General features: G+C 60.9%; 1 protein-coding gene across 17 annotated transcripts; it reads right to left on the reverse strand.

The window, feature by feature from the left end:
* Positions 1–442: 442 nt before the first annotated feature.
* On the reverse strand, positions 443–25,975 carry Rap1gap (RAP1 GTPase activating protein). Of its 17 annotated transcripts, none has more exons than XM_027937353.2 (24): positions 25,910–25,974; positions 19,947–19,982; positions 18,956–19,003; positions 18,142–18,180; positions 17,494–17,679; positions 14,431–14,534; positions 14,091–14,169; positions 13,674–13,727; positions 12,568–12,651; positions 12,317–12,417; positions 12,056–12,185; positions 10,925–11,080; positions 10,451–10,522; positions 9,784–9,870; positions 9,277–9,414; positions 7,510–7,641; positions 5,560–5,637; positions 4,609–4,718; positions 3,562–3,675; positions 2,188–2,311; positions 1,370–1,472; positions 968–1,071; positions 759–796; positions 443–502 (listed from the first exon to the last, which is right to left on the reverse strand). In XM_027937353.2, the coding sequence occupies exons 2-23, from the start codon at positions 19,962–19,964 to the stop codon at positions 788–790; spliced, it is 2,070 nt and encodes a 689-aa protein (XP_027793154.1). In that variant the 5' UTR covers positions 19,965–19,982; positions 25,910–25,974; the 3' UTR covers positions 443–502; positions 759–787. The 17 variants fall into 17 exon arrangements, 7 of the variants coding, with proteins under 7 accessions (XP_027793154.1, XP_071473546.1, XP_071473545.1 ...); XM_071617445.1 differs by lacking the exon at positions 25,910–25,974 and adding an exon at positions 22,274–22,404; XM_071617444.1 differs by lacking the exon at positions 25,910–25,974 and adding an exon at positions 22,274–22,404 and having other exon boundaries at positions 3,562–3,717.
* Between the last annotated feature and the right edge of the window lie 1,051 nt (positions 25,976–27,026).

Below are 27,026 nucleotides of genomic sequence, written 5' to 3' on the forward strand. Positions count from 1 at the left end.
GTGACCTCTGAAATAATCGTGTCCAGTTGTAGCAGATGCCCAGAGAAGGTGAGTGACTTGCGCAGTGTCACACAGCCAAACCCCAATCAGAAGCCAGGACGCCCAGCCCAGTGCCCACTCCACACGTCTCGTGTCTTGCCGCCTACCTGGTAGGCTCTGTGTGCACTGACCTCTCCCAATCTGCCTCTCCCACCCTGCCCCCCTAAGTCCAGGGGGGCACCCAGGGGTGACAGAGACCCAGGGGGGAGGCTAGCTAGACCTGCAGTCCTGCTTCACTGACCAATCCCTGGCCAAGCCCAGACCTCCAGCCTGGGGGACAGGGTGGTGCCAGCAGCTTCCCCACCCAGGTCTGGATGGCTCCGCCCTGCAGAGACAGCCCAGGGGGGTGGGCCAAGGGGAGGGCTGGGAGGCCGGGCAGCTCCAGGGCCAGCGGCCTTGAGGGCAGAGGTCCCAGCTGCCTGGCTTGACACAGAATCTTCACCTTGTGCTTCTGTGGCCTCATCTGCAGGGAAAAAGGGGGCAGCGACATCATGATGCGGAGCCCCAGGCTCTGGGTCCCTACCCCACCCAGCCCTGCCCAGCTCCTTCCGGCTCCACCAGTTCCTCCAACACCTCTCTGGGGGAGGCCGGGGGCCTACAAACCCACCACAGAGGTAGGGAAACTGAGGCAGAGGAGCCAGCCCGGGGCGGCGTCCCCACTGGGGACAGCTGGCTCTCACAGAGACACCTTCCCCTCCCTCCAGGCAGGAGCTGCTGACCTGCTTAGCTGCACCTTCCGGGCGGGTGGCTAACAGCCCTGCACACGAGGTGGCCACGGAGAGAGGTGGCAGCACAGACGGAGTAGAGGGGCAGGAGACACAGGAAGCAGAGTCACTGGCTGTGCCCAGGCTCATGGGCCCAAGCCCTCCTGGCCTCTGGGTCCCCTGAGAACCCCACCCCAACTAGTCCCCCAGGGTGGGCCTCCTACCAGCTGCGGCAGGTGCTGCTCAGACGTTTCCAGCTGGATCTTGATCTCGGGACATGCAGGGTCCCCCGACTTGCCGGCGTCTGGGTGGGGTGACCGTGAGGGGCCTGGGGAGGGGGGCAGGAGGGAGCCACCTCACTGGCCGCGGGGAGGCACCAGGGAGACGGGGCATGGATGGGCGGTCGGCACCGGTGCTGCCCAACACCGCCAAGTCCCTCCCTGAGGGACCCCCGCCCCTAATCCACCCCCCACTGTCCTCGGAGGCTGATCCAGGAAGCTACCAGCCCTCCAATCTGTGTGGGGATAGTCACATACCCACCACCTGGGGCGTGGGAACGCACCCACCCTCTGTTCCCCACCCCCCACCCGAGTGGCCCTGCCCGGGGGAGCTGCCCGGCCTGGTACCTGGGGAGCTGCCCCCGCTGGTTGTACTGACGCTGTCCTCCAGCCACGTGCTGTAGAGGAACGAGTCCCGCTTGTGGGGTGTCCCTGAGGACGAGACGCTGTCCTGGGGACAAAGGGAGGAAGGTCAGCCCCATGGGCAAGAGTGACAGGGAACTGGGGCAGGGGCAGCAATGTCGGCCCCTGGGAAGCCACGGGCCAGGCCTGGGCCGCCCTCCCCACGCACGGACTTCTCCACCAGGCCACGGCACGAAGCAGGAAGCAGCCGGTCCTGGGGGCCTGAGGTCTAGGAGGCACGCCAGGCCCACGGGACCCCACAGGGGACCCCGGACTGCCTGGCTCCCCGCAGCACCTGGAGCAGGGCCAGCAAGGCACAGGTGGCCGCTAAAGGGGGGCTGGAGGGGGTGGGGGCAGCCCAGGGGCTGTGAGGCCGGGGCTGCCAGCCACGGGGCCCTGGGAGGGAACAGGGTGCTGGGAGGAGACCCCCGGGCGGGGACGGGCGAGTCAGCAGGGCCTGGCGGGAAGAGGCTCCAGGGAGAAGTGGCAGGGCACCGGCTGGCAGTGGCCCGCCCGGCCCGCGTGGGGGCTGCGGGGCAGCCTGGAAGGCGTGAGGTGGTGAGAGAGAGGGGCAGGAGGCCAGGCCACCAACCGCGCAGGCGGGGCTCCCGGGCGGCACTGGGCGGCCAGCCCTGCCCTGCTGAGCTAGGTCCCCGGACCACGTCTCGGCCACGGCCGGCTCATGCTTCTGCCCAGAGCATCTCCAGGGTCCCCCTCCTGTCCCCTCCCATGGCGGCAGAGCACCCACCCCCAGGGCGTCTCACCAGGCCCGTGTCCTCCCCGTCCACGCCCTCCGTCTCCTCCACCACGCTGGCGAAGCTGCTGGCGCTGGACGAGGAGCGGGAGAAGTCCTTCAGAGCGTCTGCTCTCTGGGCTGTGGTCTCCGCCCTGGCACAGAAGCCCCCATGAGCCACACCCACCGGAGCAGGCCGGTCACGGTCACTACGGCACAGGGAGGCCCCGCCCGGAGCCGGCCACGTGCCTCAGTGGCCTCCGAGAGAGCTCCTGGGCCCCCGGACCTCCCAGTGCAGCCCCCAACTGTCCTTCCTAGTGCGTGGAGCTGACCAGGTCCCCCCTGCCCCACGTCAGTCTCGTGGCTCACCAGTGTCCCCAGACAGCCCCACGCCTGGACTTGGTGTTCGATGGCAGTAGTGATTAACTGTCACACGGCCACACTCAGCATGCTCACAGGGCAGGTGTGGACCAGCACGGTCACCCAAGCTCCCTCAGCTAGACCCATCTCCAGATGAGGAGAGGCCCTGGGGGGGTGTGGCTGGGGACAGCGACCTGGGCCCAGGCAACCACGGCCTACTCCCCGACCCTCGCTGCCTGGTTTCAGGCTCAGGGCCCTGGGTCTCCGGCCTGGAGTCTCACTCCTTTGCTCAGACCCCAGAGAATCTGACTCCCAGACATCAGCCTCTCTGGCCTGGCTTGCCTGGTCTGGCTCCTGCCGCTCCTCTTGAGCCAGCAGAACCCAGCCCAGAGGGACTCAGCCTGGGCACACAGAGGCAGCAGCCCCCTCTGGCCTCCCTGCTCCCAGGCCTGTCCCACCAGCCCCTTCTCCAGACAGCACCAAGGACGGGGCTCTCTCACGAGAATCGTCTAAAGGCTCCTATTCCTCTCGGGACCAGATTCAAAGCTCTCACAGGCTTATCCCTCTGCCCCCTTTCCTGTCACCCAGCACAGCCCCTCTCTTGCTTGGCTCTAGCTGCATACTACCCTTCCTTGCGGTATCCAGCATGCCTCAGGGCCTTTGCACTTGCTGGGCTCCTGCTGGAGACCCTCTTCTCTCTGTCAGGCTGGCCAGACCTAGCAAGGCAGACTCCTCGCTCCGCTCTCAATTCAGATGCCACCCCTTGGAGAGGTCTCCCCTGGAGACCCACTGAGAACACTACGACCCCAGCCATGATGGAGACCACACCCCCTGACTGTGCTGTCTGGAACGGCTTGTTACCTATGTGACAGGACCAGTACCTTGCCAAGGTGGGGGCTGGCGTGCACAGGGTGCTCAGTGGGTGTGTCAGAGGGTGCCCAGGCCTCCCTGATGCCTCGTGGCAGTGTCAGGGCTCCTGGGCAGCCCAAGTCCCAGGATGTGAAAGGGCCGCTCCCAAGCCCCGGCTTGGCGGCTAGAGCCCAACCTGTTCTTGGTGGTGGGCATCTCCGGGGAGCTCTGGGTGGACGAGTTCTCCGACTTGGGCTCCTGGGAGACGTGCCCGCTGTCTGGGGTCTTCTGGCCAGCCGGAGGGCTCTCCCTGCGGGGCACACGGGGGCAGCGGGGGGGTTCAGCGCCAGGCCTGGCATTGGGGTAGAATGAGGCCCAGGCGGTGAGGGGGGGTCAGAGCACCTCCTGCCTTCACCCACCCGCCTTCCAGGGCCACGTCATCCCGCGCACACCCTGGCCAGCCATGGGGAAGGCACCAGTGCAGCGCCACACAACAGGACATCTCCCAAGTTCTCCTCTACATGGGAGGGAGCATCATGGTCCCCATGACAGACAGGGAAACTGGGCCTGAGAGAGGGAAAGGGACCTGCCCAGACTCAGCCAGCTCGAACCTGGCAGTGCCACACCTGAACCTGGGATTCATGGCATTCTGAACGTTGGTGGCAGTGAGGACAGGGTTGGCTCCATTCTTGGAATGCTCTTGGTGCCCCTAACCCCCACACAGGCACAGCGTGGAACCCTCACAGCAGCCCCCTGCTATTGGCTATTTTCTTATCCCAGTTTTTCAGATTAGAATAATGAAGTTCAGAGAAGTACAGTGACTTGCCCTAGGTCACACAGCCCCGGTATGGTGGAAACAGGTTCATACCAGAAACGATTCTCTGCTTTCCTGGGGCAGCTCTGCTGCTAACAAGGGTTTGCGGCCTACACGGCCCACAGGCATGCACCAGGCCCCACCCACCCCGTGCCTGCCCAGACCAGCACCCGCCCCTCTCACACCTAGGCAGCAATGGAAAACCCGGGTGCTGGTCCCAGACAGGGCTCAATCCCAGCTGCCCTGGGCTGGCCCTGTGACCTGGGAGAGCCCCTTGACCCTCCGACCTACAGCCTCCTGATCTGCAGGGCGCGGGCCTCCAGGGAGCCTGTATGCTGCCGAGGTCTCGGAGGCACTTCCCATGGCACCTGTTTGCCACTGGGCAGGGGTCAGAGCAGCTCAGGTCAGGGCGGTCCTGCCGCCACCCACCTCTTCTCCTGCACCTCCTGGATGTTCTCGATCCCGATGGCGCTGCTGCGGCGGGAGCCAAACGGGCCCGACTTCTTCCTTGTGGGGCTCTTCCCAGGGACAATCAGTGACTGTGGGGAGAGGCCCCAACTCAGCGCCCACCTGCCCTGGGAGCCCCAGGGCCCCCCACTTCCCCCTGGGCCCTGCCGCCCACCCCCGCCCCCCTGAAGCAGAGGTAATGAGCGAAAAAGGAGAGAAGACGTGCGTTCGGAGGCAGCCCCTAGTTCAGACAGGAAAACAGGCCCAGAGAGGGCCAGGGCCTCTCTGCGTCCACACAGCAGGGATCTTGGTCCAGGAGAAGGGCAGGGACCTGAGGGGCTGGGGCAGCCATGCTGGGCGGGGAGGGGAGGAGACCAAGTCATCAGAATGGCCACCGTCCTGCTCCCTGGGCTTCATGGGACCTATAGCTCGAGGACAGGTGGTGACTGTGAGGTAGCAACCCCTGCCCCGGGCCAACCCTGCCCCCCTGCCCCCCAGAGAGGCTCTGGCCCAGCAGTTGAAAGACCCCATCTGCACACACCACGGGGCAGGCAGGAGGTGGCCCTGAGGCGCGGAGGGCGGGACCCCCCAGGGCAGTTGGTGGTGGAGAGGGTCGGGGCGGGGGAGGAGCGGCACTCCATGCAGAACCAGCGATATTGGGGGACGTGCATCTGGCAGAGGGGCCTGGGCACCAGACCCCGGCAGGGACTGGGCAGAGCCAGGGGCCCCTGGAAAGGGCCCCTGGCTCTGGCCCAGGTGCCAGCCCCCAGAGAGGTGTTGAGAGCCCTCGGCGCAGCTGGCACCCCGTCCCGCACGCCCTTGGGCCTGTCCCGGGGAAAGAGGGCAACGTCCCCAATATGGCCTCCGTCCCGAGAGTGAGCAGTGGACAGCGCGTGCAGGCAGCCTCCAGAGCCGCGGCCCGCGGGCGACAACCTCCTCCACGGTTCCTATGCCTATGGCACTGCCCCGGCGTCCGAATCTACTCGCGCTTTTCCCAGGAATAAGCAATGACTGGCAAGCAGCAGAGGGCGAGGGACAGAGACGGCGAGGGAGGGGACAGAGAGCAAAGAGGAGAGCGAGGTGGGAGACGGAGGAGACAGAAAGAGATGGGGCCCAGGGGAGGGGGCAGAGCAGCAGGACAGAGATGGCCCAGGGAGCGAAGGGCAGAGACCGATGGGAAAAGGCAGGGTGAGGGGAGAGGGAAGGCGCGAGGAGTGGGCAAGGAAGGGGAGAGGAGCAGACGACGACGGGCAAGAGAAGGAAGAGGCGGGGAGGCAGGGAGGCCGAGGGAGGCCGAGGGAACAGGAAGGAGGGGAGACGAGAGAAAAACAGAGACAAGAAAGTGGAGGGAGAGGAAGTAACATGAAGAGAAGAGAGTTGTGCAAAAACAAAAACAGAAATGGGTCTGGTTACTGCCATGGTGGGTGCCGCTGGCCTGTCCCTGTCCCCGGGGTCCCTCGGAGGCCACCCACAGGAGGCTGGGGCACTCCAATAGGGAGGAAGGGAGTGGCTGGAGAACCCGGGTTGGGGGAGGTTGGGCCATTTCCTCGGATGACAGTGGTGAGCTTGGTGACTCTTGGGTAGCAGAGGCCTTACCTAGCTCCCCAGCTAGATCAGCCCACAGGGCAGGTGCGGGTGGGCCCTGCCACACAACAGCCTCGAAGCACTGAGCACAGGGCTTGGCATGCAGAAGACAGGGGCAGGTGATGGCTGATGGAGGGATGGTGGGTGAACAGACAGGTGGGTGGGCAGGTGGATATGTGGGCAGGTGGGTGGATGGGTGGGTAGATGAATGGGCAAAGGAGTGAGTGGATGGATAGGTAGGTAGAGGAGTGAACTGGTGGGTGGGTGAATGGGTGCGTGGACAGACATGTAGACAGGTGGGTAGATGAGTGGTGGATGGATGGGTGGTGAATAGATGGGTGGATGGGTATGTAGACAGGTGGATGGGTGGATGGGTAGATGGATGGATGGATGGGTTGATGGATGGGTGGGTTAACAGGTGGAGGGGTGGATGGATGGATGGATGGAGTGTGAGAGCAGTGAGTGCAGTGTCCCGGGAGGCCAGGAGGTGGCGCAAAGCAGCTAGGCCCCCACGCAGACAAGTTTCTCCTGCCCGCCCGGCACTCCCCGGAGTGAGGGCCAGCTCTCACAGGGTCTGGCAGACAGTCAGGAGGGGCTCACGCAGGAGGTGTCCACACAGAAGTCCAGTTCCTGACACACAATAGGTAGCCACAGCCACAGAGGCCCAGGCTGCTGCAGACACACAGTAGGAGGTGCCACAGAGGAAATGCCCACATAGCAGCCGGCTTCCTGACACACAGTAGGTGTTCACTGATATCCCAGGCTCTGTACACATCATATGCTCACACAACAGCCCAGGTCCTGACACACAATAGGTGCTCACACACCAGCCCAGGGCTGGCCACACAAACTCAGGACCAGGCCCACATGGGTGCTCACAGAGTGCATGTCTACACAGCAACGCAGGTCCTGACACACAGTGGGTGCCCACAGCCTGACACACATTAGGTACTCCCAGAAACCCCAGGCTGTACAGTAGGTGCCCACACAGCAGCCCAGTTCCCAGCACACACAGACAGTAGGTACTCAATAAGGATGGGACACAGAGACTGCCCAGGAGCTGACCCGCAGAAAGTCACATCTAAATAAAGGGCCAAAGAGCTGGGGAAGGGGCTGCAGGCTCTCAGCACCCGGGTCCTGGCAGGAGCACTTGACCCCCGTGGAAAGCAGTGGTTAGACCAAGTCCAGAGCCCAGGGTGGGCATGTGGACAGCAAGGCCATGGAGCAAGGTGGGCCAGGTTTCAGGAGGTGGGGGCACTGAGGGCCCTGGGAGGGGCAGGGGAGGGTGGGGACACTCACTATTCCAGCAGCCTTGGCCAGGTCAGGGTTGTTGGGTGCAAAGCTTCCACTGTGGCTGGTGGACACGGTGTTAGGCTTCTTGTTGCTTAGTCCCATGGCATCCATGGACTGGCTCCGGCTCCGGATGACCCGCTATGAAGGTGAGAGTAGGTGTGGAGGAGGCATAGGGGAGGCCCAGGCATCTAATCCCTCCCTATTAATACCACCCTGGTGACCCTAGGAAGTCCCATCCCATCTCCTTGTGAGTTCTAGGTGTCCTTATATGCCACCCAAGAGGCAGGTACGCATAGTGCATAAGAGTAGTTTGGGCCTGGCTCTGTCACCAGCTTGCTGGGCAGCCTTGGGCATGTCACACTACCTCTCTGAGCCGCACAGGCTGCTGTGTGCTGGGTCTCAGGCAGTTGTAGGAACAGGAGAATATGCTGAGTCATGATGAAATGTGCACAGAACCCTCCAGAAACCTGTTTCTTGCCCTTTTTTTGGGGGGGTGGTGTCTCTGAGATCTCCTTTCTCCTTCCTTCCTCCCTCCCTTCTTGTGTGCTCCCTGGGGGACCAGGTGCTTTACATTCACCCTGCTGCTCAGTCCCCCCACAGGGTGTTGATCCTCATGCCCACTTTACAGGTGATGAGATAGGAAGAGGTGAGCTAGAACCCATCTGTCAAATCCTATGCCCTTGACTGTGGACTCCGCTACCTCTGAGAAATTCCCTGACCTAATCTAGGTCTGGCACCTTCCTGATGTGAGACCACTGGAATCCTTCTCAAAGAAACCACTCCAAACCCAAGTTCACCCCCCTGTTTCCTGCCTCCAGCAGGCAGAGGCAGGGCGGCTCCTTCTGGGTCACTGGGCTATCCCTGTATACAAACCCACAGCCTTGTGGCCTGCCCTAGGGTAAGGGTACAGCTCAACTACCTGGCTGGGCACCCAGAGGAGAGACAGTCCTCTGTGGATGGAGGAGATGGTAGCAAAGAGGCCACTGCCTAGGTCCCTGCTGCCCAAGCCCCTCCAGGGGTGAGAGAACCTCCTCTGCTTCTCACTTGGACACTCATGCTGAGGCAGAGGAGCAGTCTTGCATTTTGCTTTTTAACTTATATTGTGCTAACCTGACTGCCTTATAAGTAGCTACAAGTGGTCTGAGGTGGTTTCCCATTACCCAAGTCCACGGATAAAGAAGCTGAGGCTCAGAAAATGCCTGTGCTGGTAAGGGGCAGAGCTGGGTCTGACCCCTGGGAACCTGTTCTCTCAACATTGAACCAAACCACGGGTAGCCACCGTAGGTCCCACGGGTCAGGTCCCTCTTCAACAGTTACATGGCTTACAAACCCCTCCTAGGACCTCTATTTCTTCCCCTGGGTCAAGACAGAGGTCTCTTCTCTGCTGGCAGACCCTGGCAGCCACAGCCCAGGACACCAGCAGCACCACTCTGCCACCCCAGGGACTTCGACCTTCAGCTGACTTCCCAGAGGTACTCTGCCCCCAAGCCTCAGCCTCACCTCCGGCCACTACCTCCTCCCCTAATCACTGTCCCCGCTTACACTCTTCCCCCAGCCTGGTACTACCCAAGGCACAGGTCCCTCCCAGCTCACCCAGACGGGAGGCACCCCGGCCCCGCCCCCAACGGGGAGCCCGCCTCTAGCCCCGCCCCAGCCCCGCCCACGCCCAGCTAGCTGCTTCTAGCCACGCCCCACGCCGGCCTTCGCCCCGCCCCGACTCCGCCCCAGTCCCGCCCTGCGCCGGCTCCCGCTGGGGCCATCCGGACCCTCCACCTTGAAAGACTCGAAGAAGCCGCCCCCGCCGCCGCCGTTCTCCATCTTGTCCTCGTCGCCGCCTAGGCCCATCATGGACTGGCTGTGGATGTGCAGCTCCTCGTAGAGCGTCTCTAGCAGGGCGGCGCGCGTCCGCTCCTGCGGGCCAGCATCGGGAGAGCCCCGGTGACCCGCCCGTCCTCCCAGAGTTCCAATCCTGGTCCCCTCCCGAGCGCCGGCCACCTTCTCAGAGTGAGGGGGTGCGGGGGGGGGGGGGGGCGGTCCTGGACCCCGGAGCCGCGCCGGCTCCCTCCTTCCCTCCACAGGTCAGGCAGCCCCCAGGACCCTCCCGTCCTGGCCCCCTCTTCTCTGCCCACCTGGGGCCCCCGGACATGGCCCTCCTGCTTCCTCCCACCCAGGTAGCCCCCAGGGCCAGGGTCTGAAGGAGCCTTTTCCCTCCCTGGAGCCGGCTGAGATTCTAAACTAGGCAAGGGAAGAAGGGGCTCAGCCCCCAAAGCCCATCCTCACCTCCAGTTTGGCAAACTTCTCAGCCTTGTAGCACGCGTATTCAGCATTGATCAGCTTCGTCAGCAAAAATTCCTGGAACTCAGGCCCCTGGGAGCCCCCAGTGCCGAGGAGATGGGAAGGGGGTGGGGTGGTAAATGAACGGGAAGGGCCTGCTGAGCCCTGTGAGGCAGGGGCTGCAGCTCCTGCGCTGTGCCTGGCCTGGGTCACCCTGGGCACTCCTAGAAGGGCATCTCCTTGGCTCAGCCCCCAGCCCAGGCACTAAGGGTCATCCACCCCCTCGGGAGAGCAACCTCCACAGGTTTTAGGGCCTGGGGAAACCTGGGGATGAAGCCAAGGCCTGCAGTGTGGCTTCTGAAAGATCATAGAGACATGTGCCCTCTTCCCAAATATTTTAGAGGAAAGATTGAACTTTCAGAAAGAATAAGACTGAGGAAAGGCCAAGGTCTGCTATGAAAAAATGGCAGTCATGTCATTTACTCCATGACCTTCGGGGGAAAAAAAGACCCAATTCTTATCAAGATCAAGAGAAAAGCCAGATCCCAGGTGCGGGGTTAGGGTGCCCCAGCTGTCATGGCTTCAGAACCTCATGAGGCAGAACCTGGGCCTCCCAAGACCCTCCCCTTTAGTCCTGCTCTGCACACCACAGGGCTGGGGCAGTCTCTCTCACCTTCCTAAACACCGCAGGGTCCGGAAGCGGGGGCCCAAAGAAGGGCACATCATCCCTTGCAGTGACCGAGACCTGAAAGAGAAGGGGCAGTTGTCCTTGTGGAGTTGGGTGGCCTGTTCCACCCTACACCAGCCAGAAGTCCCTCATTCCCTTCCCCTCCTGCCCCTGGGTGCAGGAGGCTTTGATTGCTGGGTGGAGAATCCTCTTGGCATTTCAGCTCCTCCATCCTTTGCCCTGAATTTGAGGGGTGGGGCTGGTCAGGGGACCTCAGATCATTGGGAGGAGGCTAAAGGAGGCAGAGGGCTTGGCAGCAGGCAGGAGGTGGGGGAGGGAGGAATCTCTCTGAGGAGTGAAGGGTGTGGGGGGTCCTCCCTGGCCACTGCTACAGTGGGAAGGACCGAGACAGGTGTGCTGGGGGGCTGAGCTGTGGCAGGGCCCTTGCTAGTGCCCCTGGAGAACTCTGAGACCACCCACCTTATAGAGCGGACCATCAGGGCCCCCACCCTCAGCCTGCACCACCACATAGGCATGCAGGAAGTTGGATGCGATCATGTCGGGCACGAAGGGCGTGTTCTCATCCTGGAAGACCACAGCGACGATGTCGTTCCCGATGTGTCTCTTCCGCTGCAACTGAGCACAGGGCCACAGGACTTACAGCCTGCCCGTGGGGGGTGGGGGGTGCCCAAAGGGGTGGGGGAGGGTTTGGGGTAGGCAGAGAGCACATCTTAGGATTTGCTTGCCCCCCCACTCAAAAATAAGTGTTGAACACTTGTCTTTGAATTATTTTAGTTCTCTTGGAAACCTGTGGCAGGTGAGAAAACCGAGACCAAGAGAGAAGTGATTTGCAAGGACCTACGATGAGCTCAGAGACCTGGATCCAAATCCTGGTTTCCAAGCCCTTCCTCTCAAATCTTCTCCTATCTAAATGCCCCCAAATGTGACCCTCCATTAAATAAACAATTTCTACTCCACGTATATTCATGTTGCTCAAAAGAACAGATGGTCTTATGAAAAGAGAAGAAAAGAAAAAGCCACCAAGAACAGGGGAAAGTGTATTTCCATTTTTCTCAAGTACCCCTTTAGCACCCTGGGCTGGGGAAGTGGGGTAAGGCAGGTGGCCTAAGGCAGCTCGGGTCAAGGTGACACATTTCTTAGTTCAGTTCCTGGAACATGGTCCTGCGCCTCCTCGACTCCAGGACTTTGCAGAAGCTGGTGTGAAACATTCCGAGCCTCCTGCCAGCTCCTTTGCAGCCTGTCTTGAAAGCTCTTCCTTACCCCCGATCGGCCAGATCTCAGTGCCACCACCTGACCCCATAATGCCCTTCACTTCCCACAAAAATCCTAGCTCACCTTTTTGGCTCTTGCTATGTATCAGAACCTATCCCTGTGAGTCCCTCCTCCACTCTCACCCACGAGGTCACGCCATTACTATCCTCACTTCACAGAATGAAGTGAAGGTTTCCCAGGGCCCTCTGTTGGAGGAACTGGATGATTTCGGTGCTGTATCCCAGGGCCCAGCACCAAGCCTGGCGTGGTAGATACTGAACAGAGGTGGGTGGGGGCACAGGTGGACAGTGAGAGGCAGGTGGTTGGGTGCCAGGCTACCTGCTGGGCGTCCCCTTCTGTGTAGGGCAGCTTGGTGGACACGTGAAACATGATCTCCTTGTTGCGGAAGTTGCAGTACACAGACTCGGTCCCCGTCTGCCCATGGGTCACGTCCAGGCCTCCTCGGAACCTGCCCCAGGGCCCCCCAGGCCACGGCTCAGTCTCAGCCCCGGCCAGGCCTCCATGGGGCCAGGACGGGGGCTCCCTCCCTGCCCAGGTGCCTGGGTCGGCTCAGCTGTGCGTGTCCACCCCAGCACTCACCCCTTGAAGTCCTGCAGTTTGACCTTCTGACCCAGGAACTCCAGGAACTCCACGAAGGCTGGGCTCTCCTCGTTGGTACTGAAGAGTTCTTCCTCTGAGGTCTGGGAACCAACCACAGGGGCCATGGTCACCGAGCTGGGTCTGAGCTGCCCCGCCCCCAGCCCCACTCACTCCCAGTGGGGGACAGTCCCCTGGCAGGTCTGAGGTGCCAGACGGAGGGCAGGGGGTGGGGGCAGGTGGGAGGCACACACCTGCCCGAGCTTCTGATAAATGACTCCAAACTTGAAGTTATTGCTGATGACATGCTCATCAAAGGTGACGATGAGCCTGGAAGCCTGCAGGGGCATGGGGGGACAGTGGTGACTGGACTGCACTTACAAGTTACCCTTCTCTGAGCAGCACATGTCCAGTGCCACACCTGGCGCCATATGTAACAGCCTCAGCAAGCCCAAAGGGACCCTCAGGCTGCCTGGGCTTCAGAGAGCTTTGGCAATGTGTCCCCAGCCAGCAGCCTGCAAATGTGGCAGGGTGGGACTTGACCCCGGTCTGCTGGGTGCCTGGGCTTTGCTATGAGCCCCCCAGCCTATCCCAGACAAAGATGCCCCACTCTACGCCAGAACGCCCACCTGTCCCCTGGGTCCCCTGCAAACCCACCTCATCCTTCTAGAATATCCAAGTCCTACTGGTGGGCTGTGGGGCCTTCAGCAGCCCCTCCCCACCCTGGGCCTCAGTTCCCCTTCCACAGTCAAGAGGTGGGACCTGATTTCTGAGACCTTATCCATCCTTCAGGACACCTTTCCCAGACCATGACACCCCGCAGGGACCTCACCCTGCTCCAGGATCCAGTCAGGGCCCCAGGGGTTTACATGTCTTCAAGTCCCACCTCTTCCAGGAAGCCCCCCTGGCTGGCTGCAAACAGAAGCCTCTGTCCCTATCTCCACATGGCCACAGCACCTGGAACTAGCAGGCCCAGCGGGGAGAGCAGCTGCTGTGGACGGCAGCATCTCCACAGGTGACCATGACCCCTCTGGGGTCAGAAGTCAAAGCCAGTGGTAGTCTGGAGACCAGCTGCCCTTAGGAGGGTCCCCAGACAGCAGTGAGAGTTTCCCAACATGAGTGAGACCTGCCTCCAAGGCAACCCTGGATTCAAATGAAGCTTTCCATATCTGCTGTGAATCCTTAGGTAAGACTCAGAGCTCTCTGTGCTTTCTGTTCTGCAAACTGTGGACTTTGCAGAGAAGACATGAGGATCAAATGAGAGGACTTGAGGGAAATGGCCAGCACACAGCAGGTCACCAATAAATGCTCAGCTCCGGGGCACCCACCCTCAGTGATCAGGGCCCAGGTCCGGTCATACCTTGGGGTAGAGCACAGGGTAGAATCGATCCACATTGACGTCTTCACACACCAGCTGCAGGAGGCAACAGGGAGGGGCGTGAGGTGTGGCCAGGCAGGAGGGAGAGGGCCTCCTGGCCTCACGGGCCAGCTCTGGGAGGACAGCAGCAAAAGGGAGAGGGAAGGGCTGTTCTGGGAACAACTGAGGCTGAAGCAGGACCAGGGCTCATGGCTATTCAGAACTGGACTTGGAAACTGGGGTCCCCCGATATCTGAGCGTGCTGCGAAGAGCCTGCGGGAGCAGGTGGGAAGCAGGAGCGCAGGGGGGCTGCGGCACTCGAAGCAGAAGCGGAGGGAGTGCTGGGGCCCAGCCGCCACCCAGCCCTGTGTCCCCTCGGGCAGGGGCCAGTCATAGGAGGCCTGGGAGCAGAGGCCTTACCTTTGCCATCTGGACCACATTAGGGAACTCAGTGAGGCAGGAGATGGGGATGACATCGTGGTATGTCCGGCACTTGGTCCTGGGAGGAGAAAGCCCACGGTGAAGGGCTGGGCAGTGCGGGGAGCCCTCCAGCCTCCACACCAAGACCAGAGAGGACAGACTTCAGGGAGGACCACAGGCAATGATGGCATCAGGCCTGGCTGGGGCACTCACTTGCTGTGTGACCTCAAGCAAATCCTGCCCTTCTCTGGGCCTCAATTAAAAGAGTGGATAAAATGAGATGGGCTTTTGTAGACCCCAATCTTCCCTGCTGTCTTGGGGTCCCTCACACTGTCCTCACCTGAGCAGTAGCCGCAGGTGCTCTTGATCCCCAATGACATCATACTTGAGTGAGAAGACCAGGTGGCCGAGGGCAGTGTCCAGTGAGTAGTAGTTGAAGTGCTCCTGTGGCGGGGGAGGGGGGGAGTGGGCAAGGCTGAGCTGGAAGCTTCTGGAAACCAGAAGCCAACTTGCCCCCAGATGGGTCCCTCACCAAGCAGCAAGTGTTGTGGCCAGTAGCCGGCTCCGCTTCAGACAGGTCTGTCACTGGCTGGGTCACCTCACCTCTGTGCCTCACCTTCCTAATATATAAAGTGGGAGTGACGCCACCTACCTGGATCAGGTGGCAGGGACTGAAAGCGACACCACCTGGCAAAGACGCAGTGTTCCGGAGCGTCTGTAGTGACTTTTGCTCTCTGGCTCCGCATTAAAGTCGGGCCACACTGCTCCTGCATGCCTGTCACCGGCCCTTCCCTTTCTTGGGGAAGCACACAATAGGTGCTCAGTAAGAAAAACCAACTAGCATTAGCACGGCCCTGGGTTCCAGCCAACCAGCTGATTGCCAACCCACGGCTCTATGGCTCTGTGGCCCCGGCCAGGACCTATGGGAAACAGGAAGCGGACCACTCTCACACACACATGGCAGCTGACCAGGTGGGTCCCACCCTCCTGCCTCCTGAAAAGAGGGATCGGCAGGGAAAGACACCCCAGAGGGCATGAGGGGTGGCGGCTTCAGGTGACACCAGAAGGGAGCTGGCTGACGGCTCCAGGTGGAGAAGTCGGAAACCAAGTGCTACAAGTGTGGCAAGGTGCCACCCCAGCCTGGCTCCCGGCTCCCTGCCAGTCCCAGCCCTGGGTGGAGCCGGCAGTCCAGCCACACCCACCCGGGGATCAACCTGGAAGTGAATCCTGTTTCTACATGAACCCTGGTGTTCAGCAGCCCGGTGGGGAAAGGGGGACAGGGGATTGGCCCCACAGATCTGCAGTTCAGGGACAAATGAGTGGACAGGGGCAGGGAGTCCACCCAGCACTGCCTTGCCCCGAGGAGCAGAAACCCCCAAATGCTCAGCACTATCCCCTGAGGAGTGGCAGGCACCTGCAGGAAGGCCAGTGGCTGGGGAGTTTCTTTGGACACCTGCCTCCAAAGCCCAGAGGAGCCCAAGGGACACAGTGAAGGAGGGACTCAGGGCCCAGGACAGCAATGCCCACAGTCACCCTCACCACCTTCCTCTCCCAGAACAGGCTCAGTGCCCGCACACCTGGCTGCTTCCCAAGGCACCCCATCTGGAGTCCGGAAATAACCCTGCCTCTCTGCCAGGTCAGAACCCTGGAGCCCTGTCCCCTGTCCTGCTGACCTAACCCCAGTCTCTGTGCCTCTGACTGCCACCTGTACCTCTTCAAATCTCGCTGCGCTCAAGGCCCGGCACCACCATCTGCGGCTCCTCACTGCTTTGGCAACCTCTCCCGAGTGCCAACGTCTGCTCTTCCCTGGATCCCGCCTCTGCCAGACCCAGCCAAGAGCCTCTGGCGGAGGCCACCTCTGGCTGAGGCCACCTAGGGTGCAGTTCTCTCCACCCACAGGGCTCAGCGGAAGACAAATCCCTCTGCGCTCTGCATTTGTCCCAGGGGATGGCTCCTGAGCCCCGCCTGCTGGGTGGACCCTCCTCCAACCCAGACAGTTAGCACCTGTGTTTCCCAGGGTCAGGCCAGTGCCCTGGGCCCAGGCTGGGGTCACGCAGCTTCTCAATCCCCCCAAAGGGCCACCCCCTCCTCCCAGGGTGGAGGGTAAAGAGAAGGACACACACTGCTAGGAGCCCAGTCCTCGGCAGTGCGGCAGGTCAGCCAGGGTGGCTGCAACTCTGGGCTCAGTAACTGCAACCTTGACCAAGTCACTTCACCTCTCTGAGTTTCAATTTCCTCTTCTGTAAAAACAGGATGATCTTGACCTCACAGAGGGATTAGGAAGAGGTAATAACAGCTATGGCTAATTGCTTATTTACTATGCGACACGCACGGTTCTATCTGCCTTCTCTGGCAGCACCGAGGAATGAACCCCAGGGCAGCTCTACCACAGAGCTACCTCCCCAGCCCTTTTTATTTTGAGACAGGATCTTACTAAGTTCCCCAAGCTGGCCTCGAACTTACAGTCCTCCTGCCTCGGCCTCCCAAGGGGCTGGATTTACAGGTGTGTGCCATCACACCTGGCTCTATATGTTTTAAATGTACTTTTATTATCCCCGTTTTTATAGACAAGGAAACAGACTCCAGAAGGCTAAATAACTTGCCCAAGACGACACCATCAACAAAGGGAAGAGCCTAGACCTGTGCCTGGGCCAGGAGGCTCACACCTGGGGTATGCTCCGCCGTTCTGTCTGTGACCCCGCATGCAGACAGCACTGCCATGGAGCCTGACTCCCAGGAGGCCCGAGCAGGGGACCACCTCTCCGGTTCCCATGGCTCCACCCAGCAACTCTCAAGAACACCGTGAGTGTCACTCTGACAAGCTCCTGCTGGCAGGGTCCCTGCTCTGGGGCTGTGGTCAATCCAGGACCAGCCATCACGTGACACTGTCCTCCCAGCCCCACCCCAAGCTGCTCAAGGGCGGGCAGAGCCTGTTTTGTTTGCTGCCTTCTGCAAGGTGCGAGAGCCCGGCACACAGCTGGAGCTCATTATTTGCTCACCTGAGGAGCGCTTACTTTGTTCCAGATGCCATTCAAACCACCTTATAAGCATGGTCTGTTGAAACCTCACAACAGCCTCGTGAGGTGGGTGTCATTATCCCCATTTTTATAGACAAAATCTGAGGCACACGGAAGCTAAGCAGCTCGCCCCGTGCCTGTGTAGCAGGTGGCAGAGCCGGGGCCCACCCCCTGGTATCTCTCTTGTTAACCGCCATGTCATCCCACCTCCTTTTGCAATAGATGTTTGTTGAATGGATGAATAACCCCACACGCATGCTCCCTGAGACTCAGGACTCTGGGACTGTCACCCACCCCATCATGAGGGCGCTCTTCCTGGGCCCATCCTCCCATGAGGCTGGGCTGTGACAACCCCAGCCAAACCCCAATACCAGCTGGCCACCCACCTTGCCAAGAAAGTGCTTCCGGTAGACGCGGGCTGTGGGGTTACACTCCAGCTTCACCTTGGTGGTGGGTGACTGCAGTGGCTCTGTCTCGGGGATGCTGGTGATTTCATGGTTGGTGCCCTCGATCCAATAGCCCCCAAACTGGGGCAGCAGGATGAGGGGGAAGGGCCCTTCTCGCCCCAGGACCTGAAGAGGGACTCAGCTGAGAGCCACCCACACAGCACCTTGATGGGGGCCTCAGGACACCCCCCAGCTCAGACTTGAGCCCCTTCTGTCATGGCAAAGGAATACTATGGACTGGCCAGAGCTGTGTGGACTCCAGGGTGCACATCCACTCTCTCTGGGTACCTGCTCCAGCCCTTTCCCTCCCCGACCCGACAGCACCGAGCCCTCTGTCCCAGACTCAAAGGATGGGAGTTGGGGGCAGGTAGGAGAGGGGGACACATGGCCTTGACCCAGGAGGTGGAAACGTCTGGCTCAGAAGCCAGGCAAATCAGTCCAAATCAGTCCAAAGTCTTGGGCCTGTACACTGAGCAGCCCAGCAGAGCCTGCAGCCAGGCCCCTGGGAGGGAGGACCTGGTGTCCAGATGCCCTTCACAAAGGCCTCCCTGGGCTGGGGAAGGGTGGCTTGGGGGTCCAGCCAGGTACCTCATGGACGCTCGGGTAGGGAATATAGTCCTCCTCTGTCTGCAAAAGACAAGCGGGGGAGAGGCACGGCTGGGTGGTGTCCCCACCCTCCTCGCCTCCCAAGCTCCCTGGGATCATGGCCTCATCCCCCAGCTTACAGATGGGGCAGTGACTTGCCCCGGGGGACCCTACAAGGCCAGCTCAGAGGCAGGCCAGGCTGAGTGCTGGGTCTTCTGGGTTCACTGACTAGGGAAAGGAGGCTCTTGCCTCCCCGGAGGAGAACTCTGGGCCACCAGGAGGCCTGGAGGACACAGGGTGCTGCGCCTCACACCACTTCTTGGTGCAGCCAGGCAGGTGGCACCGGGGACTGGCATCCTCATGCTCCCAGATGACCAGAGGCCGCCGATCTGAGCACCATACTCTGAGACCCCTGGCCCTGAAGAAGCATCTGGCTTGCTGCCCAGGAGCCTGCTTAACTCTGGGCCCACTCCCCCAAGCCCAGCCGTGTCTTCTAGGGCCATTCGGCCTTCTCGGGTTGATGGGTCCCACATCACCAAGAGCCAATGCCCCTCCTGGGTGAGTCTTTCTGCAGCTGCGGACAGTAGAGGGTCAGGGAAGCTGCCTGGAGAGGCGACCAAGGGCAGCAGGGCGGTGGGCAGGGAGGGGCTCCAGGACTCAGAGTTCTTGGGGCAGTGGCCACCCAGGGCCCAGCACAAGGCACACAGTAAGACCCCTTCGCAACTGGGTGGCTGTGGCGCCACATGGAGCCCCTCCCCCAGCCCGCAGGGGGGACCTCTGCTGACCTCTGCTCCAGAGGTCAGGCTGCTTCACCTACTTTGAGGGGTGGCGGGAAGGAGCATCGCTGTTCGTCCATCCTGCTTCCCTGAAAGACAAGGCATCACCCATTACACCCCCACCTGCTGCCAGGCACCCTTCCATGGAAGGCCGGCTCTCCTGCGCTCCTGCCCATGTGGAAGGGAAGCCCTGGGAGAGCCCTGGACGTGGGGAGCAGGACGGGTACTCCCAGGGTAGGGTGCTGGCCAGCTCATGCCTCAGGCCCCTCTGAAGAGCCAGCCCAGCAGGGAGGGGCGGGGGCTCTGTTCAGGAATGCACGTGCTGCTGGGAGTGGGGGCAGGGGTGCGTGCGCAGGCCCATGTGTGAGCGTGGGGAGGGGGCCACTGCATCATCCAGATACGTGGGGAGCGGGAGGAGGTGGAGACGGAGAGAGGCCGGGAAACAGGAGCGCAGGAAAGAGCAGGGCTGGGGAGGGTGAGCTGACGAAGGCTCCTGAGGCTTCTGTGAGCCACCCCCACGCCACCCCCCCCCACCTCCCCCGACACACGCCCACACAAGACACAGACAAGGGCCTGGGAGACCAGGACTGGATGAAGGTGGCAGGGGTGCGGCAGGGGCAGAGCGGCTCCCCAGGCTGCCCGGATCCTTAACAGCTCCCCACAGCAGCGCAGCTCTGGCTGACAGGCACCCTGGCATCTGTCCCCTCCGTCATTCTGCCTGGGGTCCAGCACAGCTGTGATGCCTCTTATGGGGTGAGGGTGAGCTGAGCTGATGCAGCCCTGCTGGGGACCTACACAGGGAAGGCAGCTGGGAGCCTGGGTGGGTCCCCAGGTAAGAGAGGTCCCCTCTTCTACTGGACCCCCAGACAGAGGACTCTGGACAAAAACTGCCACCATCTTCTCCTGGCATGGTCTATCGAAGACTCCTGGCCTGTCCTCAGAAAGATGTAGGGCTAGAAATACTGAAAGGGCCCCCACTTCCAACCCAGCCAGCTCGGTGGCTCCCAGGGCTGGGGTCTCCAGCGTCCTCACCTGCATCTTTTCAATCATCTCAAACAGATCTGTGTTCTGCAACAGAGACGGAAAGGCAGGTCAGTCCCGAGGTGGCCCAGCTGGCCCTGTCAAGCCCCAGGAGTCTCCCCAGCCCCAGCCTTCCTGATCCCCTCAGTTCTGACAAGCCATCAGGGCTCGAGGCAGCAAGAAGGGGTGCAGCAGGCATCATAGGAGGGGGCTGCGGCACAGGACTTGGCCAACTGCCAATGGAGGTGAGTCCACACCCAGGTCCTGGGTCCCAGGGAGCCCACCCCATTCAGTCCTTTTTCCTAGGGAGGAGGCTGTGACCCTTGGGGAGGGACAGATCTCCTTCATGCCACTGCAAGGTTGGCACTGCCAGGACAGGCCCCTGAGAAAAGCCCCTGGTGTCAGCCCCAGAGATGAGCCCAGGTGGAATGAGAAGGAAGGGCCATGGTTCCATCTCCAGGAGGAGGACAGTCAACCCAGGCCACCGGCCACTGCTCACACAACCCAACAGTGTGGGGTGGGGGCCCTGCCGGAGAGGATGGTGAGGTGCCCGATGGCCTGACACCTGTGCCTGAGCCCACTGGCACCCTCTCATGCCCAAGCCAGCCTGTCCTGAAGCTAGCCAGGGCACACTCAGGGTTAATCAGCATCTGCCAGCTGCCTGGCAGCATGGGCCTCTCCAGTGCCAACTCCCTGAGAACCTTCCTGGAAGGCGGCAAGGATGCCCAGTGGCAGCTGGCAGGGCTGGGGCTGGGGCTGGGAAACCCCCAGAGTCTCTGGTGGTGCCCCTCCCCCAACCCTTCCAAGGCTCCAACAGTTCCTGCTGCCCAGTGGGGGCACTGCCTGAGCTCACAGACCCATGCTATGGGGTTGTACAGCAGGAAATATGTGCACACGTGCACACATACACACACAATCTCTCCCTCTCCTGCTCAGACTCACAGAGGCTTGACACCAATACTTATTCTCCCAGTACACTACATGTTTTGTGCACACACACACACACACACACACACACATGCACAGTGTCTAGGTACAATGATTCTTAGAGCTCTATATGAACACACAAATACACATATTGACATCCTGAATTACACAACAGCACACCAATTTACACACACACACAAATCCACGGACCACAAGAGATACACAGACTAGTGCAAACCCACACCTGTGCAGTTCTGCACCCTGTACCGCACGTGACGCAGCATGAACATTACAAAACCACCCTCCTGTCTGAGACCAAGACACAGTGACATGCACTCTGGGGGACAGGTTGTCAGGGACACAGAATCCCCTTTCCCCATCTGGCCACACACGCTGTGCAACAGACACAACAGACCCCATCCCACAACAGGCATGAGAGTTCTGAGCAAAGGAGGCTGCACAGGGCAACTCCAAGGTCATTAATGTCCACAGGAGGGACACAGCCCTGCAACCCCCCATCCACCCAAGTCACCTCCCTCCCCCCACGTACACACACACACACACACACACACACACTGCGCTGAAGGTCACGAGACACAAACACCACATGTGCAAGCTCTGAAGCCTGCCCACAGAACAAGACATCTTCTGAAGTCCACCTCAGGAGTCCCCAGGAGACCACCTCATGGTCACACAGCCACACCCAAGACCTGAGTGGAGAAGAGATGATTCCATGGGCAGTTACCAGACACTCCTGTCAACTCCACACTCTGTGGGACAGCAACACTGGCATCTGGGCAGAGTCAGACAACCTCCCATTCCCCTGTGGTTCCAGCAGTTGGGGGCACTTTAATGACCTCCAGGGACCCCACTCAGGGTGACCTAACAGGCAGGACAATGAAATGCAATGCCTTGTTGCACTAGCGAGAATCACTCACATAAACACTGACACATGGTACTGTCACCCTGAGTGTACACAGCAACAAGTGACACCTACAGTTACAGCCGCACAGGCGGCAGCAGCAGCAGACGCCCTGACACATGGCAATGGAAGGCTGGGAACGATGTGGCCGCGATGGGGGTCCCCACCTCACTTGGGCACCACCACAAAGTTACACTCTGACATTAGGATCCCCAAACCTGGCAGGGAAGACATAAAGTGGCCCCGATGGCAGGACTCACACGCAGTGCCACTGTACCCCGGGGCCACAGTTTCGGGGATAGCAGCAGGAAGAACCCCAGGCCCAGACCCCCGAGCAGGGTGCACCCTTGGCCGCCGTGGCCGGTGTCACCCGCTGGGACGGAGCCTGCACACCCGCCCTGCCTCGGGCACAGCTGCCGCGCTCCAGAGAAGTCGGGCCGACCCGGGCCCAGGATCCCCCTCCGCCGGGACGCCCCCGCCCGGTCCTCACCTGCCAGCCGGCCCCCACCGGCAGCGAGCCCCTCCGAGGACGGCCTTGGGGCGCTGGGGGCCGCGGCTGCGCCATCCCGAGCCCGGCCCGGCCCGGCCCCCGGCCCGCCGGCGCTTCGGCTGGCCCGGCCGGCTCCGGCCACGCGCGCCCCGGCCCGGGCCCCGCAGCGCCAGGCTCCGCGCTCCGGGTTCCCGCGGCGGCGGAGCTGCCTGCGCTGGGCTTGCCCCGCGGCCGGGCCCGGAGGGGGCGGGGCGCCAGGTACCGGCGGCGCGGGGCCGGGGCGGGGCTGCGGCGGCCCGGGGCGGGGACACAGAGGCCCCGCCCCCGGTGCGGCCCGGCCCGCGGCCGCAGACACTGCGCCTGCGCTCTCCGGGTGGCGTGCTGGAAGCTGGCTGCGAGTTGGGCTCCCGGGGGCACCCCGTCTGGTGGGTCTTCCCAGACTCTGGGTACCCCGATTCGGGGCCTCCTGACGAGCTACTTTGGACAGGCTGTGAAGCCGGGCAGGAGGAGGAGAGGTTACCTGGAGACAGGACTTTTCGTGAGCACTTAGTTAATGCGGACCCTTTGCACATCTCACCATCTCGCCATAACCCAGGAGTTTCAAATGTCATCCCCATTATGCAAATGAGGAAACTGTTCCCGAGAGGTGAAATAGCTTGCCCAGGACCACACAGCTAGGAAGGGGCCTGGAGCTGTTATTTAGGGCCTCTCCCCTCTCCCCACACCTCTTCCCCAGCCTGACAGTGGCTGACTGGCCTATACCCCCTCTTCCCAAAGCCTACCCTGGGGGAGACTGCCACAGTGCTGGGTGGTATGGAGGAGAGGATTTAAGTGGGCTTCAGGACATATGGGTTCTAGCTGTGGCCTTGCTGCAGTTTGCTATGTGGTATGAGTCCTTGCCACTCTCTGGGTCTCAGTTTAACCGTCAGTAAAATATGAAGCCTCTTCGGTCCTCCCAGCTGACCCTGTGATGTGTCCTGACCTGATAGAGCCACTGTATAGCAGCTGGGCCTTGCAAACCCCTCCTCCAGACAGATGTTGGGAAAGTAGCAAATGCTTCCTGTTCTGTGGCCAAGTCAAAACCAGCTGCTTGGTGCTGCAGGGGCAGGGCTACCCACCAGCCCAGTACCAGACCTCTCTGCAGCTCCCCAGAAGAGCCGCCAGCAGCTGCCCACCACCTCCATCCCTCCAGGCCAAGAGATCGTGGAAAGAAAGCAAAGTGTGCTCTCTCCTCCCCCACCCCAGACCTGGCCCGGGGTCAGGTTTGGGCCCCACAGCAGGCAGAAACTCCAAGATGTGTGTTCCAGGCACAGAGTAGCTTTGGTTTTAATAATTAACAGCAGCAAATATTGATTTACACAACCACTTCCAGGCCTGCACACTTCCGGGCACCCATTGAAATGCAGCCAGAGGAATATCCATTCCCACACTGGCCCTGGGGGAGGTGAGACCTGCTTGCATCACCAGACCTCTGTGTTCCAGGTGGACAGGAGGGTGTGTGCATACAGGCTGACCTGGCTGTGTGTACATGGACATATTGTGTTTCTGAGTGCGTGGGAATGCCTGTGTGTGTGTGTGTGTACATGTGTATCTGTTGCACGTGTGTGTGTGAAAGTCCCTGAGTACATTTACAGTGGGTGGCTGTATCTGTGTGCTTCGTCTGTCATTGTGCCCCTGTACCTAGGTGCAAGTAGGCCGGGTATGTATCTGTGTGCAGATTTCCAAACCCCTGAGTGGAGAAACCCTTGTAGGGGGCAGGAGGGCCCTGGGTAGTTCACTGTCTCTTCAAGTGTAACTTCCCAAAGAGAAGGCAATGTCCCTGCTCCGTGTCTGTCAGCAATCGTGCTGTAACAGTTCAGCTTCCTGATTTCTGCCTTCCAAAGTATTTTCACAGAATGTCCAATTGCGTGCCGGCATGGTGGGTGGGGAAGGAACTGTCAGACCCATTATACGGATGAGGATAGAAGCCCTGGGGAGGTCACCTGTTCCTCAGATTGGTTCCATCAATGTTAGAAAGGTGCAGATTCAGAGATACTGGGGAAGAAATGGAGAATGTGTCCCAGGCTTGTGTTCCTTCAGCCTACTGCTGGCTTGCTGGGGACCCCAGATGAATCACTCAACCTTTCTGAGTCTGAATCCCTCCCTGTCAAAGGAAAATGATCCACAAACTAGGCTTGATTCTGGGGTAGGGATGGGGTGACTTGGACCCACAGTCTGGGCTATGCTGATACAAACAGAGGCTGCCAACCAGACTGGGCAGGGGCCAGGAGGCCTGAGGAGAGGCGGCTCGGCACTAATACAGGAAGCCCAACCCCAGGCAGGATGCAGGACAATGGGCTGCTGCAACCCTCCTTCCCAGTCAGGATGACTGAGGCCCAGCAGGGGAAGCCATGGTCCAGGGTGTGCAGCCAGGCCTCCTCCTGGAGAGGGGCCGAGAGCCTCATTCATGAACCAGTGTCTCTGCGAGCAGCTGCCACTGAGTCTCTCCTTCTGTGCTGAGCCCTGGAATCCACACAGGCCAGTCCTAGGCGGTTACCAAGCAGAGAAACCAAGAGAGGGTCTCAAGAACTCCCTTCTGCTACCCCTAGCACCTCTGCCTGGGATCCCCATGAAGGTGGTGTCTCCACACATGGACTCCATTCCGTGGCCATCTGCCCTCCCACCCAGGAGAGGAGCCTGGCCCTTACTCCAGGCCAGTGCCATCAGGAAGGAGCTTAGTCAATCCTGCTTCTGCTACTTCCTGGCCACATGACCTTGGGAAGACCCCCGTTCACCTTTCTGAACATCTGATCCTGGCAGGATGTCTGTCCACGGCTGTAAAGCTACACAGTGCCCTCCCTAGAGAGCAGGAGACCTTCAGTCCTGGCCCCACCACACCCAGCCTGCAGGGCTGTGGGCTAGTAATGCAACCTTCCTAACCCTCAATCCCCTCATCTGCAAGATGGGACTAATGACAGTAGCTGTGGCACAGCACTAATGGCAGGAGAGTAAGGCAAGATACTGCAGGCGAGCACTAAGCTCTCGGCCAGCCGGTGGTGGACCTCGGGAGCACTGGTGGGTCTGGCTGGCACTTCACACCTGCACACGTTGCTCGGTCCTTTATCTCTCTACCAGACCATGGTTCCTTGAGGGCAGGGCCTGTGCTAGGTTGATTTCTGGCCCTTTGGGGCCAAGTCCAAGGTTTGGCACTAATCAGAGGCTGGAAAACCTTGATGATGGTAATAAGAGGAACAGCCTCATTTACAGGGCTCTTGCTGCAGGCCAGGTGTCGTGCCTGGGCTGCTTTGTGGCGTGCCCTTCGGTCTGCACAGTGCACTGCCAGGCAGCTGCTGCCCTTCTCCTGGCCACAGGTGAGGACGTGGAGGGGACTGTTCATGGTGAAGACAAGAGCTGGGTGGCCAGTTGACACTCAGCTGTTGTACCTAGACCAGCCCTAAGCCACTCCCTTGGACACTTCTGCAGACCTGGGTTCAACCTCTCAGATTACACAGGCCTCTCGGGGTCAGGAGTGGTACCCTTTTGGGTTAAACCCCAGCAACATCGACCCACATATTTTGTATCTGACCAATAGCCATTCTCCATCATTGCCCAGCCCTGGCCAGGAAAGGGGCAGTAGGTGTGGAGGGGGACATTTACCTTAGGGTAGAGTGAAGTAGGATGAGAGGGAACTAAGTCCACTTGTGACAGGTCTAGTGCCTGAGGGAAGCGCTGGTTCTGCCCATCACTCCTCCTAGAAGAGAAGAAGATTCTGAGGTCAGGGATGGCCCCAAGTTGAGGGATTTGGGAACTCTGGGAGGAAGTCCCCTCAGAGCTGGGGGAGCTGAAGGGAGATAGACTCCATGGAGCAAGTGTCCTGGGCTTCCTGGGGGAGGGAGGAGAGGGGCTTCGAGAACAGGACTGTGAAGCAGGCTCTCCTTCCCAGAGATCAGAAGTGTGGGCAGAGTCTCTCCATCAGGCCTCCAGTCTCAGGATGTCCACAGCCCCTCTGAAGAGGGGGAGACTGGGGCGGGCAGAGAGGAGGGCTGTGGAGGCTGAGGCGTCTGGAAAAATAGGGTGCCCAGCCTCTACTCACTCACCACCCCATGCTTCAGGGAGTCAGTAGTAGCGGCTACTGCCCTGCTAATGACAACAGCCGCTCGCTGGGCCACTGCATGCCGGGCCCTGTGCCGAGCCCTCCCTCCAGGCCGGAGGACACAGCCTCCTCGCCACACTGGTCTTCCCGCTTTGCAGAGGAGGACCCGGACCCGGATGTGCCCCAGGGTCACACAGCCGGTCTGCAGCAGAGCTGTCACCTGTGTGAGAGCCGTGTGACTTGTGGGGCTCCAGCCACACCCACAGCTCCCACACCCCCACCCAGGAAAGGGAGCAGGCCTGGAGAGGGTGGCGTCAGTGCCTGTCACCCTGGGAAGCCTGCGAGGCCATCTCTGGGGTCAAGGGGAGGAAGTGCCCAGAGGTTCCCAGCATCCAGGGAGCCTGGGGCCGGGAGAGCAGGCCCAGCTTCCGCTGCCGCCTAGGGCCACCCTGACGTGGCCGCACCCCCACCCAGGTCCCATGGAGCAAGGCTGGTCCCGCCAGGGTGAGTCACCTTCCAGCCACTCCTCAGTGGCCTGTGGCAGACTTGAGTCAGGCAGAGCTAGGACTGCCACGCCCCAAGAGGGACCGGCCCTCGGGAACCCAGGCCAGCAAGGAATGCCCAGGCAGCTCTGAGCCCCCTCTGACTCCCCCACCCGCAGGAGCCACCCCAGCCCTGCTT

This window comes from Marmota flaviventris, chromosome 10 (genome assembly GCF_047511675.1).
Source record: "Marmota flaviventris isolate mMarFla1 chromosome 10, mMarFla1.hap1, whole genome shotgun sequence".
In the NCBI taxonomy this organism is placed as follows: domain Eukaryota; kingdom Metazoa; phylum Chordata; class Mammalia; order Rodentia; family Sciuridae; genus Marmota; species Marmota flaviventris.